This window comes from Ursus maritimus, unplaced genomic scaffold, assembly GCF_017311325.1.
Source record: "Ursus maritimus isolate PB19 unplaced genomic scaffold, ASM1731132v1 scaffold_22, whole genome shotgun sequence".
Lineage (NCBI taxonomy): Eukaryota > Metazoa > Chordata > Mammalia > Carnivora > Ursidae > Ursus > Ursus maritimus.
The window spans coordinates 32,336,393-32,354,999 of NW_024424675.1; the positions used below are offsets into that span (position 1 = coordinate 32,336,393).

Sequence of the window (18,607 nt, forward strand, 5' to 3'; positions counted from 1 at the left end):
AGAATACTCTCTGGAAGCAAGGTGGCTTCCATGCTGGGGTGGGGAAGACAGAGCGAGGGCGGGGGGTGGCATTTCCTCCCAGAGTCCCTGCCATTGCCACATCCCTACCCCAACCAGCAGCTCAGCCCCAGCCCTGCACACCCCAGGTGGAAGAGCAGACGGCAGAGGCCAGAGGCGCCAGAGGGCGGGAGGGGAAAGCCCACAGATGGACAGGCGGAGCCTCCTCCCATCCGAGTCTGGCCTGCTGGAAGGGGAGGGGGCTGTGGCGCCCGGACGGCGATGCCATCAGCTCCCAGGGGACCATTAAAGTCACCGCGCTGCCAGGCGGGCCAGGGTGTCTGCAGAGGTCCCTGCATCCTCGGCGCCTGCTGCCACCCGCCTGGGCTGCCCGGCCTGGGTACGCGCCCCTGGGAAGCTGCTGTCTGGTCTCTCGCATGCCTGTCTCTGGCTCTCTTCTCTGTAACTCCGTTTCTCCCTCTGTCTTCTCTGTTCTTCCTTCCCCCGTCTCTCTCTCCCTCTGCTTCTGTCCTATGTTCTTTTTCCCCTTTACTGTCTCCCATTCTCTCGTCTTTCCACCTTTCAACTTCCTTCATCCCTGTTCTCTGTACCTTTCTTTCCAGATGCCTTTTTGGTCTCTCTCATTTTCTTCCTCTCTGCTTCTCTTTTTCTCTTCCTCTTTCATCCTCTGCCATCTGGCTCTTCCCATATCTCACTCTCAACCCCCAAAATGCAGCAACTCGGGGACGAGAGGGTCCTGCGTGATGCCCCAGAGAAGGTTGCCCCTGCCCCTCTGAGGGCATCGATGGAGCCGTTTGGAGCAGGATTGGTGAAGAGGGTGCTCAGGCTGGACAGGACTGGTGTCTGTCTCCTGGGCTGATGGGATGGAGCCCTGCCTTTGAAGGAGTAGCACCATCTGCCTCACGTGGCCTGAGCAGAATCAGCTACTGTCCGGGCATTTCCCTCCATCGCCCAATACACTGAGTCCACGGGGTTGGGAAGGGCAGGGTGTCGGGCACCAGGACTAGAGCTGAGTCAGGAGATCTTTGCCCAGTTCCCAGGGGTTAGCATCCTCGGGGTGGCAATGCTGGCGAACACTCAGGGTTTGGTGCCCTCATGCCCACCCCCTCCAGGCAGCCAGCTCTGACTGCACGTGGTGACGTGTGACCCTTCCAGCCAGCCATGCCCCTGCTGCGCAGCACCGTGGGCCTGGCGGGTCTGCTCTTCTGGGCAGGCCAGACAGTGAATGCCTTGATGCCTAATACCACCCTGGCACTGGCCCGGACCAAGGGCACAGCTGTGTGGCCCCTGAGTGGCCTCGGGGTGCCCCGGTACCGACGGAAGCGCCACATCTCTGCCAGGGACATGAGTGCCTTGCTGGATTATCACAACCACATCCGGGCCAGTGTGCACCCACCTGCGGCCAACATGGAGTACATGGTGAGTTCCCACGCCCTCCCCTGTGCCCTTTCCAACGAATGACAGTCAATTCAGCGTGTTCTGGAAGGGCTGGACCATTCGCCAGCCTGGCCCCACTAGCCAGTATCTGGGTGTCTGGGTCCTGTGGAAAGGGCAGGAATTAGTCTACCCATTTTAGAGATGAGAAAACAAAGGCAGCTGCACAGGTCCTCCTGGGAAGCAGGGTCAGCAGACTGCTATGCAGGGAGCGTCCACTGTGTGCCTTGCCATAACCTACGCACAACCCTGAGCGTACTCCTTTTCTTTCAGGGTGGGGCTCATCACCTCCATTTTCCAATAAAGAAACTGAGATGCAGAGAATTAATTTCCAAAGGTCATCCAGCTGGGATTCTAACCCAGGTCTGCCGGCTGCTAAAGGTTGTAGTCTTAACAGATACTATACCCCGCCCAAGGATTTGGGCTCCCTGCTGGGGACCTGCAGGGGGTGGGTGGCTGGAGCTTTCCGTGGTCTGCTGGACACACAGACTGTACTCAGCAAGCCCGTGGAGGCAGAGTTTGGAGGTCTCCAGCTGAGGATAACTGGCAGCTGACCAGCTGCAGAAGCTATGTGTTCCCTTAAAGAGGCAGGGCCAGTGGCTGTCACCCCAGTCCCCCAGAAGCCAGACTCCGGGAGTGGAGGAGGGGAGGCTTTCTCCTTATCACAGTCCCTCCCCTAGGACCTTTGTCCCAAACCAGCCTGGAGAGATAGGCTTCTAGCCCACCCACAGATTTCTTTAAGGAAAGAGATTGTCAGTCCACCCCCTCCGAGACAAATGCGTGCTACTCAACAGCCTGAAAATTCCTATGCTTTTGCAATGTGTCCATTCACTTGTGTACGAGCTGCGGCTTGGAGCCAGGTCCATGCTAAGCCTCACGCACACTGCTGAGAACAGGACGGACAAGCGTCTTCCGTCATGGGGATGACAGAAAACATATCCACAACACAAGGTCTGGATAACATAGTATCCAGGAGGAATAAGGTGTTGGGGAGAGCCTGGGATAGGAGCCAGAATGGCTGGCAGCTGGAGGTGGAGCGTTGTTACTTTGTTCATTGAAGGACTCATTCACTTATTAGCACAGTGACTGGCACATGGAAGGTCCTTCATTTTTCAAACAAATGACACATTTATTGTGTGTGCAAGGCACTCATTCCAACAAGTGTTTATTCCATGCACGGTGGAACAGAGAGCAAAATGTCTCACCATGGACCCTGATAGGGTCAGTGAATGGGGGTGTGATGTTAGCATACTCCTTCCCTCAGTTTACCCCTTTGTTGCATGAAGGAAACATTCCTCTGCTTTCCCTAAGAGTGTGAATTGGACAACCCTGGGGCCATGTTTGGACCCCTCTCTTGGTATCCCTGTGTCTTCTTCACTAGCTGGCTTCTGCCCACAGGACAGGTATCCTGACAAAGCATCCTTTGCTCAAAGAAACTTCTCTCTCCCACCGCCTCCCCAAAAGTTCCAGTCCCCCGTTTCACATTCTCACACCCACCAGGATTGTAATGATTGCTTAATGTCTCATCTCCTTGCTAGGCTGTGAGTCCTGCGTCCCTAGAAATATTGTTCAATATTTGCTGAATGAACAAATAAAATGAATGAATGACTAATATCTCAGAGAATCCCCGGAAGTCAGAGTGGAAGGAAACTGGTATCTTTTTTTTAAGTGGTGTTTTTTTCAAGTTATGAAACTTGGGGCATTCACACATTGGAAAATTATGAAGCTGTTAGGAGGGGTAAGGAGGGTATTCTCTATGTGCCGAAGTTGAATAACCACTAAGTTATGTTTGGGTGAGTGAAAACAGCAAGGGGCCTGATAGAATGTCTGGTTAGCTGCTATTTGTAAAAAATAATAATGTAAATTTGTAAAAAATTTTGAAAAAAAATATTTTATATATACTTATGTATACTTAATCATATACAATTATATATACTTATATAATTATGTATGTGTGTATACTTGTACGGGTATAGAATATTTCTGGAAGAGGATGCCAGGAATCACAGTGATGGTTGCCTCTAGGGGGCAGGGTGGCTGGGGGAGCAAGGAGAGGATTGAGATGAGAGACTTTGCACTTTTCCTCCTTTGGGCATTTCATATATTATATTTGTGCCTGTTTTCACTATTCAGAAAAAAAACATTTTGAATTCAAATATTTAATGTTAAAATTTGTTTTAAGAATACAACAACCATACTAAAAAGCCAGTCCCCTCCCCATCACCCCGGGCTCAGCCACTTCTAGGGACTGCTAACTCCCAGACCAAGAGCCTGGGACCCGCTCAGAGCAGAGAACCCCCAGCCTGAAGTCCAGTGGGAGGAAAGGGTGCTGGAAGAGGAGTCAGAGATCTGGGTGTGGGTCTTGGCTCTGGTGTGGACTGTGAAGTCCTAGGCCTTCTCTGACTCCCAGTGTTCTAAGCTGTCGACCGGATTTGGTGCAGGGTTCCAAGGAGACGGAGGACGAGTGGCACCAGGGCAATGTGTGTCTCTGGACGCGGCTGGGATGATGGTGGTTGTCACCCTGGGGAATCTCATGGCCTTTCTCTCCCCAGGTCTGGGACGAGCGGCTGGCCAGGTCTGCCGAGGCCTGGGCCACCCAGTGCCTCTGGGCCCATGGGCCCTCACAGCTGATGAGATATGTGGGCCAGAACCTCTCCATCCATTCTGGCCGGTGAGTGACCTTCTGCCCTTCCTTCACTCGGTCACTCAGCAAGGTCACCGAGCAAAGTGGTGGCAGGGCAGCTTCTCCACTCCCCAGCCGGCCTTCTCTCCCTCCCCAGGTACCGCTCGGTGGTGGACCTTGTGAAGTCTTGGTCTGAGGAGAAGCGCCATTACTCGTTTCCGGCCCCCAGGGACTGTCGGCCGCGCTGCCCCTGGCGCTGCAGTGGCCCAGTCTGCTCCCACTATACCCAGGTACCCCTCTGTCGGGACAAACAGCCAAAGGAGAGCAAATCCAGGTAGCTTAGAAGAAAAAGAATATGGCGGAACAGAAATGACAGAACAGAGGTCCTATGGACTTCCCTTCACACAATAAGCGTATTTCTGGAGAGCTGTGTGTAGACTGAGTTGAGCTGACTGGATCTTGTTTTGAGTGTCTTAGGTGGGCTGACCAGATTGTTTGGCCACCAAAATGGAGATGGGTGGTCTGACAAGTTCAAGAATGCTTCTGAATTCAATAGGGCCGAACTGTTTCTAGTATTTTCTGTCTTCTCAGGATCCCACTATCTTTATTTATTATTATTATTACTATTATTATTATTATTATTATCATCATCATCATCATTTTGAGTAGACTCCACACCCAGAGTGGAGCCCAGTGCAGGGCCTGAACTCATGACCCCGAAATCAAGACCTGAGCTGAGATCAAGAGTTGGACGCTTAACTGACTAAGCCATCCAGGTGCCCCTAGGATCCCACTATCCTAAAAAAATGAAATCTAAAATAAAATGACAAAAATTGTAGCATATTTTGAGACTTAATATTGAATATGTTACCATTTGTTACACATAAAAATATAACGCGATATAATGTTGCAGGAAATGGAACCAAAACTTCCCATTGTGGGACAAATATTTTCTTCCAGTCTGTCCATCTCTCTGTGACCCATGTGGAGTTAAGGTCAAAAATCCACATTGGAGACCCTCTAGGACACGTGAGGCCTAAATCAAATTGTCCTTCCTGATATCCCAGGAGATACTATTACCTTTATTTTACCAAAGAAGAAACTGAGGCACGTCATGGTTAATTGACTTGGTCAAAGTCACACACTAGGGATATTGAGATTCTGATCGAAGGCTGTTTAACTCCAAAGTTTGTGTTTTAACCTCCAACACAATAATGATTTTCAAACTGGTTGCTAGGGAAAAAAGAAAGAAAGAAAATTAATAGAAAGGTATAGAAAATATTAGCATATATTATATAAGAAAAGATTAAATGTTGGTTCACAAAACTTTTGTCCCAACTTTTGTGTGTGTGCATGTTGTACACTGAGTAAAAATTTAAAATTCATTCCTTACTGTTGGTGGTAGTAAAAAACAAAAAAGCTTGAGAAACATTATAGCACAATGTGTCTCCAGGAACATTGGACAGGCAGACTGCCTTCCCCCAGGAAGACCTCACCCACCCTGAACCATGTCCAGGAGCCTCCCAGCCCCCAGGAACCTGGGCCCCCCCGAGTCCATCTCAAAGCCTTCCCTGTCGCTGTCCTTCCTCAGATGGTGTGGGCATCCTCCAATCGGCTGGGCTGTGCCATCCACACCTGTGGCAGCATCAACGTCTGGGGCAACACTTGGCATCACGCCGTGTACCTGGTCTGCAACTACGCCATTAAGTAAGTGCAGCACTGAGACAGGGGGCTGTGGGACGGGGGGGGGGGGCTGAGTGGAATGGGCAGAATTCCAAGAAAAGGAAGATGCCCAGGACACCCTGCCTTCTTCCATTCTAAGTAACCTCAATACCATACAATCTGGTAGATTTAGAGTCAATTAATACTTCTTCTTTACCCAAATCGCAAGAAGTGATTGGGAGATAGACAGAGGACCAAGTCAGGTGGATAGGCAGCCTCACGGATGAAGTCAATAGTAGAGAATATGGTTTCGATGTGCCAGACAAGCGGGCTTGCAACCATCTCACCCTCGAATTAGACCTGCACACCCACTGACTGGCAACACCTGAGAGCCACAGTCCTCTTCCAATGAGCGCAGCCGGCCCCTCTAGCGTGTCACAGGACGTAGAGCAACCAAGAACACGTGTTCCCTGCAGCCAGGCAGATCCCAAACGAAAGAAAAGGATAGAACAACTATGCTCAGCTCCTTCCTCCAGGCTCTCCAATCAGCTTCATGCGAGAGAGGTCAGGAGTGGCCTCTATACGCAAGTCTCTTGGAAACATGGAGAAAGAAGGATGGAAGTTCCCATCCAGCGTACGGTATACAGACTTGCCAACAATACTGATGCTCATATAAAAACAAGGACACATTCTAAGCAAACGTGATGTTTAGAATTTCAAAATTACATGCTGATGACCACCTTTTACTTTCAAGTAGCTCTTGACTGCTTACCAAATAGTTTCACCTCATTATCTCACTGAAGAGATGAAAGAGAAAGGAAGGAAGGAAAAAGGGAGGGATACTGGGAAAATATCCTCCTTTTTTAAGAATAAGAAATTGAGGATCAGAGAGGTTAAGTAGGGGCGCCTGGGTGGCACAGCGGTTAAGCGTCTGCCTTCGGCTCAGGGCGTGATCCCGGCGTTATGGGATCGAGCCCCACATCAGGCTCCTCTGCTATGAGCCTGCTTCTTCCTCTCCCAGTCCCCCTGCTTGTGTTCCCTCTCTCGCTGGCTGTCTCTATCTCTGTCGAATAAATAAATAAAATCTTTAAAAAAAAAAAAAAAGAGAGAGGTTAAGTAATATACGAACGTCACAAAGCCAGGAGGTAGCAGAGCCGTTTGAAATACAAGTCTTGATTTCAAGTCTATGTTCTGTCTGCTATACTATTCCGATGTTCTGGAAGTCACTGGGAACCTGAACACAAATTCTCAAGCTATTTATTTGTTAGTGGTGACATCTATTAACAAAGTATCAGCCCAGCTTTATCAGACACAAAAATACAAAGCAAACTTCGTTACAAATAGCCTAAGGGACTGTTCCAACTTGCTGATACACTGAATTTTTGCAGCATTAACACTGTACTTGTTAAGATTTTTATGCTCTGGAGTCAAGACTCTCAGGGTTCAAATTTATGATTTAACTTAACTTCTATGTGCCTGTTTCTCCATCTGCAAAATGGGAATAAAATAGTACCTACTCACTGAGTTGTTGAGAGAAGTGATCTGACCAGGGTAACACCCCTGGGCTCATGACGATAGAATGCTTGTTGGCGCTTACTGCTCTGCCCAGATCTGGGTGTGATGTCCAGCTCTACCATGCGCATAAGAGGACTTTGTATAAGGCATCTCACCTCTATGGACCTCAGTCTCCTCTTTTAAAATTGGGCTGATCCTACCTGTGTCACAGATGATCACAGTACACAGTTAGTTGCCCATAGTACGTGCTCAATAACTGGTGGCTGTGGTTATAACTAGGTTAAAAACTCTTCGCGGGTGGGAAATAGACCTGATTCATTTCTATACCCTTTTACTACAGTGATTTCAACTCCCTCCCCTTTTTTTAAGCAAAACTTTTTTCCAAGTGGTTAAATTGAACAGAAAAAGAATGAAATTTATTCCATCACCCCCAGGTGTCTTCACTTCCCACATTCCCTGCCCCCAAACTTCCAGGAGCACCTTTTGAAAACTATACACTCACAGCATCTGGCACCAATCCTGATGCCCAAAACAGATGCTCTGGAAGTGTTTGTTGAATGAACAAGTGAATGAACCCTATATAAAACCAGAAATGCATACTCTTCTAAGCATTTCTTGGCTGACTTTACTTACAGTCATTCAACAATCGCTTTTGGAGAAAAAAAAATCCATTTCTGCCCGCAAAGAGGGTTCATATAAGGTGTGAGAAAAGAAGGCACTGGATTTGCAAAGATAACACTACAGGCCAGTGGTAAGATTACCAGGCAGGCATGAGCAAGGACTGGGGAGATGATTTTGGGACTTGAGAAAAGAAGGGAGAAAAAGAAAAATCTGTGGGCTGGGTTGGAGCAGAGAAATGTGGGAAGGTGGGGTATGTGAACAGGATTCACAGCTGCTGGAACAGTCTGGAATGCCAGACCAAAAGCTGCAGAAGCTGCATGTGCCCTTCTGGGGGGGGGTGGGGGGTCAGCAAACTAGGGCCCCATGGCAAAACCTCACCAGCTGCTTGTTTTCATAAATAAAGTTTTATTGAAACACAGCCACGCCGTTCATTTACATCTTATCCAGGGCTGCTTGCAATGCAATAGAGATATCCGGTCCACAAAACCTAACCCATTTGCTATCTGGACCTTTACCTAAAAAAATCTGCCAATATCTGCACAGGCGAGGGGAATCCAATAAAAGTTTCTGAGCAGGAGAATGTGATGACGGTGGCTGGTTGGTTTCTAACAGCTCTCTTGAGATGTAATTCACAGCCCATACAACTTGCCCATTTGACATGTACAATTCAATGGTTTTGGTATATTACACTATTAATTTGTTTTAATTGTGGTAAAATATCGATACCATCAAATTTGCCATCTTAATCATTTCGAAGTGCACACCTCGTGGCATTCCTTGCATTCACCATGTTGTACAACCATCCCACCATCTACTTCTAGAACCAGTCCATCATCCCAAAGAGAAAGTCTGTAGCCACTAAGCAATCACTCCTTACCCCTCTTCCCCCAAAAGGCCATGGTCTGTTGAGAGGACAAACTCAGGAGCAGGTAGGCTGGGTTTGGGATCTGGCCGTCGTGGAAATGGGCAGTGGTGGCCATGACGAGGCCTCATGGCCACGTGCCACCGTGATCAAGTATACTCGGCTTTTCATTACTCTAGCTCCTAGCCGCACAGCACTTTCCTAAGTTCTAAAGTGTTTGCACCTCGTTTTTGCAGATACCGTTTCATTTCATTATTTTATTCAGAAGAAATGAGGTGGTTTATTCTGTTACCAGCTGGCCGGTGGCAGAATCCAGTACCAGAACCCAGAGCAGCCCGGGTTGGGGACGGGAGGTCAGATGGAGGGAGCAAGAAAATCAACACTTACTGAAGAGTCACTGTTTGCCAGGCATGGTGCTGGGTGCAGGCACACAGGCCCCCATTATTTGATCTTTGCTGCCTCCCCGTGAGGCAGGGGAGTCTTCTCTTGGTTTTATGGATAAGAAACCAAGGCTTGCAGGTGTGACTTGCCCAAGGTCGATAGCCCATCATCCGCGGTGCTGAGATATGGAAACCTGTATGAACGCTGCCCACATTAACTCTCCTCTGTCCCCGTCTCCTTGGGACCTTTTCTCTTCCAGGGGCAACTGGATCGGCGAGGCACCATACAAGATGGGGAGGCCGTGTTCTGCCTGTCCCCCAAGTTACCGAGGCAGCTGCAGTAGCAACCTGTGCTTCTCTGGACTCAAATCCAATGGGCTCCTGTGGTTCTAACTCTTCCCTGGGCCCTGGAGGGGGCTCTGGTCCTCCCCCAAAGGCTCCCTCCCCAAAGACCAGGTGAAAGAATAATTGTTTTTGTAAGGGACATTATTGGGCTCTGTCCACTGATCTCAATTTTCCCTCGTGATTCCTTCCATTCCTGAAATGTCCAGCATGTGCTAGAAGAAAACACCTCCTGGCTGGCTTGCTTGCTTGCTTGCTTCCCTTCCTGCCTTCCCTCCCTTCCTTTCCTTCCTTCCTTCCTTCCTTCCTTCCTTCCTTCCTTCCTTCCTTCCTTCCCTCCCTCCCTCCCTCCCTTCCTTTTCTTCTTTTTCTTTCTTTCTTTTCTTTCTTTCTTTCTTTCTTTCTTTCTTTCTTTCTTTCTTTCTTTCTTTCCTTCCTTCCTTCCTTCCTTCCTTCCTTCCTTCCTTCCTTCCAGCTTTCTTCTCTCTGGCTTCTGGGAAAGAGGCTTGCATCTTTCATAGACTCAGTGCTCAGAGAGCGGGGGCTGGATGGAGCTGACTCTCGGGTGCCCAAGCCCGCGTGTCTTTGTCCATCCAGTGAAGAGTATTTATTAAACAATCTTTAGCCTGAAACCCACTCTTGTTCATCCAATAACAGCCAACTTCGAGGACTCGGGGTTTGCTCCGTGAGTTGAGAACATTTCAGGTCCAAGCTTTAAAAAAAAATTAACTGAAATTGACTTGTGGATTCAGGCCCCCCTTTTACAGATGGGTGCACTGAGCCTCCAAAAAGGGGTCTCATCTACTGATAGCCACACAGCTTGTCCCCAACAGCACCCAGGTCGGAGCTCAGGCCCTGACAAGCCCTGCAGGCTGCTGGACCCCTCTCTGGGCGTCAGGACTGAGAGTGCAAAAGCAAACCTGGCCGGAGGGAGCTGTCGTCTTCTGGACCTGTCTTTTTCTCTATCATTCCACACGTCTGTCTGTCTGTTAGTCCCTTTCTCTCTGCCCCACACCCTCTGTAAAATCTCATTCTCATTCCCATAAACCATTTCCTCTCTCCCCACCCCGCCCCACCCCACCCAGATATCACGACACACAAAAGTCCTTTTGTTTCCAGAGATAGTAAAATCTCCCCCTCAGACCTTGCCCTCCAGCTGGGGCCCACTCCCTGCTTGGCCAGAGAGCACTCCATTCAAAGACCTGGGTGGAAAATGGGCCCCTACATCCTGCTGGATGGAGTGAGTTTTCTACCCTCTTGGTCATTCCCACGGAGGCCATGGTCCTTGCATGTCAACCCCCCCAACCCCGGCCCCCAATAAAGTCCTTTGAGATCTGATGCAGTGGCGCGTTCTGGTCCCTCCCTTTCTCAGCTCCCAGAGGGGGTCAAGAAAGGAAGGAAACTGAGCAGGGGGAGATGGAGTGAGGGCAAAACCAGCTCTAGAGGAAGGCCAGGAGAGGGGGCTGACAGCCCCTACTCTGTGCCAGGGGCCACAACCAGCTCAGTGCACGCGTGCACGGGTGTGCACTACTATTCCCTTTTACCAATGAGATGAACGAGGCTTAGGGTGACCGCCCATTTCCAAATGCTGGAAATCTGGAAATGAGTGAAGAGAAACAAGGATGCTGTTGTGAGTTTAGTATTCGCAGATTATATCCTTCTTCCTTTTTAAAAAATTATTGATGTCTTTATATTGGGGAGGAAAAAGGCTTGCTAGCCCTATGCCAATTTCCTGAAATGTTCTGGAAATTTAAGTGGCACGTGACCCCTTGAATTAAATGGTACACATAAGGTTATATAGCTAGCAGGGAGCAGGCATAGGATTTGAATTTAGCTTGATCTGACCTCAAAGCCTGTGTGATTTTGATTGCCCCACATTGCCTTCCCATGCCGAGTACCAGAATGACCATGACCATGACGACCACTGGCATCTACGAACTGCTTAGTACACTCTTTAACCTCATTGAATTATCACAGCCGTCTTCAGTGATACGTACGTTCCTGTCCACCTTTACAGACATAACACCTGAGGCAAAAGAAGCTGGATTTGAGTATGTCCTGTGTGACTCAGGGGCCCGATGTCTTAATCCATTTCCTTGCTGCCTCTCAACTAAGAAGGGGGAAACTCAGAGACTGGACAAAGCAGAAAGTGCCATTGTAAGGGGTGGGAATTCAGACGACCTCCTAGTTTCCCCACTTTTGAAACCGCCCTTGAGAAGAGCCCATGCCAACAGAGCAATGAGCAGGTCGGGCTTGCTCAGCTAGCCAAGGCCTGGACACTGCAGACCTGGGGGCGGGACTCAGGTGAGGCGGGTTGCTCATAGCATCCTGGTTTGTCAAGCTGCTGTTCTAACTGAAAGGGAACTTTCGCTGCAAGAAATTTTTAACTAAACATTCAAGCCTCTGTAGTATTTTGTACTCTCTGAAGATCTTCATAGCCCAATCTCATTTGATTGCTTGTTTGTTCATACATTCATTCACCAACCGAGCAGGTTAAGAGTGGAGACTCTGGAGCCAGATTGTCTCAGTACAAATTTAACTTTGTGGCTAAGTGTGCTTGGGCAGTTTACTGTGAATTCTCAGTGCCTGTCTCATCTCTAAGTGGGGACACGAACAGTATCTGCCTCCTGAGGGCATTCAAGACATTAAATAAATGAATACATGGGAAGCGCTTAGAGCAGTGTCTGGCATAGAGTAAATACTATAAAAGTGTCAGCTCTGAGCACAGTGGTCACTAATATATAGATCAGGATGGACAAACTATGGCTTACAAACCAAATCTGGCCCACTGCCTGTTTTTTATAAATAAAGTTTTATTAGAACACAGCCATGCTCATTTGTTTATATAATGTCTATGGCTGATTTCATGCTTCCACAGCAGACATGAGTAGTTGCCAGAGACCACATGTATTTACTATCTGGCCCTTTATAGAAAACATTTACTGATCCCTGAGGATCTATAATGTTCCTATGCTCCTGGAGCTGGTAACTGTAGTGTAACAGTCAGGCATTAAACAGAAGGTGAATACAAATAATTTATTGTAATGGAAGGAAGTGCCTGGGAAAAGAACGGGGAATTACAAGAGTGCCATCTAAACTACACGTGGGTCTTCTGCAGCGAGATGTGTTTTCTTTCTTAAAAGATTTTATTTATTTACTTATTTATTTAAGAGAGGGAGAGAGAGCGTGCACACACACTTGTGCAAGCTCGAGTGGGGGTGGGGGTGGGGGGAGAGGCAGAGGGAGAGAATCCTGAGTAGACTCTGTGCTGAGTGGAGCCCAATGCGGGGCTCGATTCCATGACCCTGAGATCATGACCCAGTGGAAATCAAGAGTTGGATGCTTAACTGACTGAGCACCAAGGTGCCCTGCGAGATGTGTTTTGATGAAGGAGAGAAGCTGGTCAGTCTCCAAGGCAGTAATGACAATGTGGGTAGAAAGCTGGGGGAGAGCACGCAGGGCAAGATCAGGTTCTAAAAGAGGCCTGCTGTGTGAGAAGGAAAGGGAGGGAACTGACCCTGGGAGGGGAGGGGCAGCAGGGGCCAAATCATGAATAATCCTGGAGCTTCACTCAAGACAATGGGGAGGCATGGCAGGATTATAACAGTGGACTGACATGTCAGATTTGCATTTGAAAAGATAATTCTGCAGCATTCAAGGGGAATAGATTTGACAGGCTCAGAGTGGATGCTAGGATCCAGGTAAAAGGCTATTTCAATCATCCAGGTGAGAAGGCTATTTCAATCATCCAGGTGAGAAATGATGATGGCGGGGTGCCTGCGGGGCTCAGTCAGTTGAGCATCAGACTCTTGATGATGGTTCAGCTCCTGAGATGGAGCCCCACATCGGGGTCCACGCTCAGTGGGGAGTCTGCTTGAGATTCTCTATCCCCCTCTCCCTCCACCCTGCTCTAGCACATACTCTCTAGATAGATAGATAGATAGATAGATAGATAGATAGATAGATAGATACAAGGATGGTTTAAACCAAGATGGCAGCACTGGAGACAGGGAGAAGCAGATACATTTGTGACATGTTTAAGAAGTGGAATTCAAGGGGCACCTGGGTGGCTCAGTCAGTTGGGCATCTGCCTTCAGCTCAGGTCGTGAGGCTGTAGTCCTGGGATCAAGCCCCTAGTCGGACTTCCTGTACATTCAGGAGCCTGCTTCTCCCTCTCCCTCTGCCCCTCCCCGCCCCCACTCATGCTCACTCACTCTTGCACTCTCTCTCAAATAGATAAATAAGATCAAAAATTTAAAAAAAAAGAAGTGGAATTCAAGTGGACTTTGTAGTGGCTGGGTGTGGGTGGGAAGGAAGTGGAGTGGATGAGGGTGTCGTTTTATCAAGATGGGGAATTTAGGGGAAGGAGTTTTGATGGAAGTGAGGAGTAGGAGTGCAATTAGGGGCATATCGTATTTGAGATATCCATGGAACACAGGTGGAGAGATCTAGGAGGCAGCTGGGTATATGAATCTGGTGTCCAGAGGAGAAATTAGGTTGGAGATCAGGATGGACAAACTACTGCTTACAAGCCATAGGTTGGAGATACACAATTGGGAATCACCAGTATGCAGATGACCGTCAAAACCACGGTAATGTATGTGATTATGGGAGGAGAGATAACAGAATGAAAAAAAAATAGAGAAGGAAATCTAGAATTGAGCTCCAAGTAACTTTAGTATTTGAGGACAGGTAGCGAGACATGAAACATCAAGAGACAAAAGAAAAAACCAGTCAAGAAGGAAGAAATCCAGAAGACTATGGTAGTATAGATGCTAAAGGGAGTCAGCTGTCAAGTGCAGTTGGGGGTTCCAGTAAAATGTCCTTTGAATGTGTAGGCATGGAGCCATTCCATTTCACCAGCGAAGACTCAGTGGTGTGTGTGTGGGGGGGGTGGAACAGAAACCAGACTGAAGAGGGTAGTGTTGTAGGAGGGAATGGGAACAAGAGAGCCCTGGTGTAGACAGCTATTTTCAAAGTCTGGCATCAGAGGGTGGAAAGAGGTGATGTACTGGCAGAGATAGGGAAGGAAGTTATTAAGGGAGGATTATTTTTAAATAAAAGAAATCTTACAGGATATTTAAACATTGGTAGGATTCTGCTTCTAGAAATTTGTCCTACAGATATACTTTCCACACGCAGGTCAAGACACGTGTAGGAAGACATTCACTGTGTGTAGTGACAAGAGCGTGGAAACATCCTGAATGTCCAGCAACAGAACACGAGTCAAATCACTCATGGGACAGTCACACCCCTGGATCAACACTCAGGAGAATGAGGCGGATCTGCCGGCGTAGAAACAGCCCTTAGATCCCAAGCCTAGATCCCAAGCCGGAAAGCGCAAGGGGCAAAAGCGCCTCTTCAACATGGTCCCGTGTGTTTTGTGCATTGACATTTGTGTGTGTGTATTAGTCAGCTCGGGCTGCCATCACAAAATACCGTCGGCCAGGTGGCTTAAACAACAGAAAATGATTTCCTCACAGGTCAGGTGGAGGCGGCAAGTCCAAGATCCTGGAGCCAGCATAGTGGGGCTCCGGGGAGAGCTCTCTTCTGGGCTTGCAGAGAGCTCCCTTCTCACTGCGTCCTCACAGGGCAGGGAGAGAGCGAGCTCTCCGTGCCTCTTCTCTTAAGGACACTTATCCTATCAAATCAAGACCCCACCCTCATGACCTCATTTAACGTTAATTACTCCCTAAAGGTCCTACCTTGAAATACAATCACCTTGGGAGGTTAGAACTTCAACATATGAATTTGGGGAGGAAACCATTCAGTCCATAGCAGTGTGTATCTGCATATGTTTAAGTGCCGGAAACACAGACAAGAATTTGTTTAAAAGGTCCATGGAGTGAGATGTGGGAACTAGGGTAGGAGGAAGGCTTATTTTTCATTATATGCTGCTTGTGCAATTTTTCTTTTTCTTTTCTTTTTTTTAAACTTTATTTATTTATTTGACAGAGAGCGAGAGAAAGCACAAGCAGGGGGAGCAGCAGAGGGAGAGGGAGAAGCAGGCTCCCCACTGAGCAAGGAGGCCAGTGCCAGGCTCGATCCCGGGACTCTGGGATCATGACCTGAGCCGAACGCAGATGCTTAACCGACTGAGCCACCCAGGCACCGCATGTTTGTGCAATTTTCATTTTTAACACGTGAATGTACTACTTTTTTCATTAAAAAAAAAACTAGTTTTAAACAAATGAAGGCAAAAAGAAAGATCCCATCACATGGTTCAAGTTAAAAAGACTGACACCAATAAACAGCGATAAGGAGCTCTCTTACCCCATTGTCAGGAATACAAGATGGTAGGACCACTTGGGACAACTGCTTGAGAGTTGCTTATAAATGAAACATACATATACCATATCAACTGGCAATTCCTTTCCTGGAAATTTAACCAAGGGAATGAAAACGTACGTCTCCATGAAGCCTTGTTCATGACTACACATAGCTGCTTGATTCTTAAAAGCCCCAAACCGGCAATCCCAGTGACTGTGACCAGGCGAATGGATGAACAAATTACAGTACGTCCATTCAGTGCAATACTCCTCAGCAAAAAGGGACACGAACGTAGATGAATCTCACCACCATGCCAAGCAAAGGAAGCCAGGCACAAAAGAGTAGATGCTGTCCGATTCTATTTCTATGATACCCTAGAAAAGACAAATCTAACCGAGAGGGGCAAAAGCAGATCAGTGTTGCCTGGAGCGGGAGGTGCCGCAGGATTAATGGCAAGGGAATAAAGAGAACTTTTGGGGGTCATAGAAATGTTCTGTATCTTGAATAAGGTTATAGTTACATGGGTATATATATTTATCCAAATTCATAAACCTGTATACCTAAAAATGGTACATTTGATTATATGTAACTTATACCTCTAGAAGGTTGATTTTAAAAGTCTAAAGAGAGGGGTGTGCCTGAGTGGCTCAGTCAGTTAAGCATCTGCCTTCAGCTCAGGTCATGGTCTCAGGGTCCCGGGATCGAGCCTTGCATCTGGCTCCCCACATATTGGGGAGCCTGCTTCTCCCTCTGCCCTCCACCCCCCCCCCCCCCCCCCCCGCTCTGCTGGCTTGTTCTCTCTCTCTCATGCTCTCTCTCTCTCAAGTAAATAAAGGAAATCCTAAAAAAAAAAAAATTCTGAAGAGGGAGAGGTTGAATGTATAGGAGAAGCCCCACGTGCTCACGCAGGATTCGTGGGGGGGGGGGGGGGGGGAAGAGGCAGGTGCACACCGGGTGGATCTGGATGAAAGGAGGAGAGTGAAGGGCATGTGCAGGTGATGGTGGGGAGTTCAGGCTGGTCCAGGTTTAAGGCTTCTTTCTTCTCTGTGCAGAAGGTAAAGTCTCGTCCTGCTGAGGATGACAATGGAAAAGGTGTGAGGAGTGGAAAGATTGGAAATAGAGGTAGAGACTAGAAAAGCCAGGAGAAGGGAAACGGGGTAGAAGTTCTGGGCAGCATGGAGGGGCCAATCAGAGTAGGTGATTTCAGAATCCCAGTTCAATCCTCCAGTCCCAACACTGGGACAGAAGAAATGGGACTGCTCCCAGAGAAGCCAGGGAGCAGGTGTATAGCAAGTACGCGAGAGGGCTGAGTTGCAGGGGTGCTCAGCAGTCAGAGGGCAGAATGCTCATTTCAGCAATAGGTTGCCTTTGGAATGAGAGAGGGAAGGAGACTAATGGACCAGGGGAGACGGCAGGCAGAGTGCCTTTGGCCCAGGGGCCTGGAGTCAGACCTCTTTCTCCATCCCTCATAGCACTCCTCGGTTTGTAATCGTATCTGTGTCATAATACCTTTGACTAAATAATCTTTAATAGTGTCTGACAAATGTCCATCTGCCCCAGGAGTCCATAAGTTCCATGGGTGCAGGGATGATGCCTACTTTTTTTTTTTTAAGATTTTATTTGTTTATTTGAGAGAGAGAGAGAGAGGGAGCACAAGCAGGGTGAGGGGCAGAGGGAGAAGCAGACTCCCCACTGAGCAGGGAGCTGGATGCGGGCTCGATCGCGGGACTCCAAGATCATGACCCGAGTCGAAGGCAGATGCTCAACCGACTGAGCCACCCAGGAGCCCCAGTGATGCCTACTTTGCTCATTTCTGTATCTCTGGAGTCTAGCACAGGGCCTGGTATACAGTGGGTGCTCAGTAAATATATATTAGATGAAGGGGAGATTGTGGTTTTTAATGCTCACTCAACTCCTTTCTTGCCAGCTGTGAGATGGCAGGGAAGCAACTTCTCTGTGTGGCTCAATTTCCTCCTTGAGGTTTAATTTAAACGTCGTGATGCCCACATGTATCTCCCGGCATCCAGTAGGTGTTTAATACGTACCGTCTCCCACCCGTTCCTTTTCTCTGCCACCCCTCCCTCTTGCCACATGCCACACCCATTATGTGGAGCCAATAAAACCCAGCCCAGGTTGGACTCTCACCGCCTCACCCCTTCTGGCCGGTCCCTTACCTCGTGTTGGGGTGAGGGGCTGGTGTCCCCTATATCTGGCTCCAGGTCTCCCCAACCCCAGAACGCAGGACTAGGGCCCAAGTGGACCTCGGGGCTGGCCAGGTTGCCATTGCCATGGTAACAGTGACAGTCCTCGGCCGCAGGTTCCCTAAGTGACTGGTTACTCTTTAACGTATCCACCCACCTTGGGTGATTAGAAGAATCAATAAGATAACCAGGCGGTGGCAGCTGGCTGTACTCACTGCCTTCCTGGTGGACTGGCTCCCGGTGGCCCCGCTGCCGTTGTGTGTGGGGGCCCGGCTCCTCCATGCCCCCGCGTCTCTGGCTGGGTGGGCTCGGCCATGGTCAGTGTGAACGCGCCCCTCGGGGCTCCAGGGGAGAGTCCCTATGGTGAGTGGGACCCGTGGTCGGGGCTCAGGGAGGACTGGGCAGGGCAGGACCATGGTCAAGTTTGGGAGGCCATGGAACGCCCCACTGTGTGTTTCCAAGGAGCCCAAAGACTCTTGCGGGCTCCTCTAGAACGGCAGGAAGCCCGGGGCTACAGGTGACTTGTTTCACTGAAGTCCTACACTAAGGGGCATGGCATTTTTGGTCTGGGAAGTGCTGGGAGGGGCTGTAGGAACCACGGAGCACGGGCTAGCTGGTTTCGCCTGCCAAGAGAGACTGCTTTCCTGGGGATATATCCTAGCGGTCTTTCCGAAAAAGA

At 48.8% G+C, this 18,607-nt stretch overlaps 1 protein-coding gene across 1 annotated transcript; it reads left to right on the forward strand.

The window, feature by feature from the left end:
* The first annotated feature begins 1,179 nt into the window (after positions 1 to 1,179).
* R3HDML (R3H domain containing like) lies at positions 1,180 to 9,688 on the forward strand. The gene is made up of 5 exons (XM_008698083.1): positions 1,180 to 1,437; positions 4,005 to 4,123; positions 4,233 to 4,365; positions 5,667 to 5,782; positions 9,376 to 9,688. The coding sequence occupies exons 1-5, from the start codon at positions 1,180 to 1,182 to the stop codon at positions 9,506 to 9,508; spliced, it is 759 nt and encodes a 252-aa protein (XP_008696305.1). The 3' UTR covers positions 9,509 to 9,688.
* Positions 9,689 to 18,607: the final 8,919 nt, after the last annotated feature.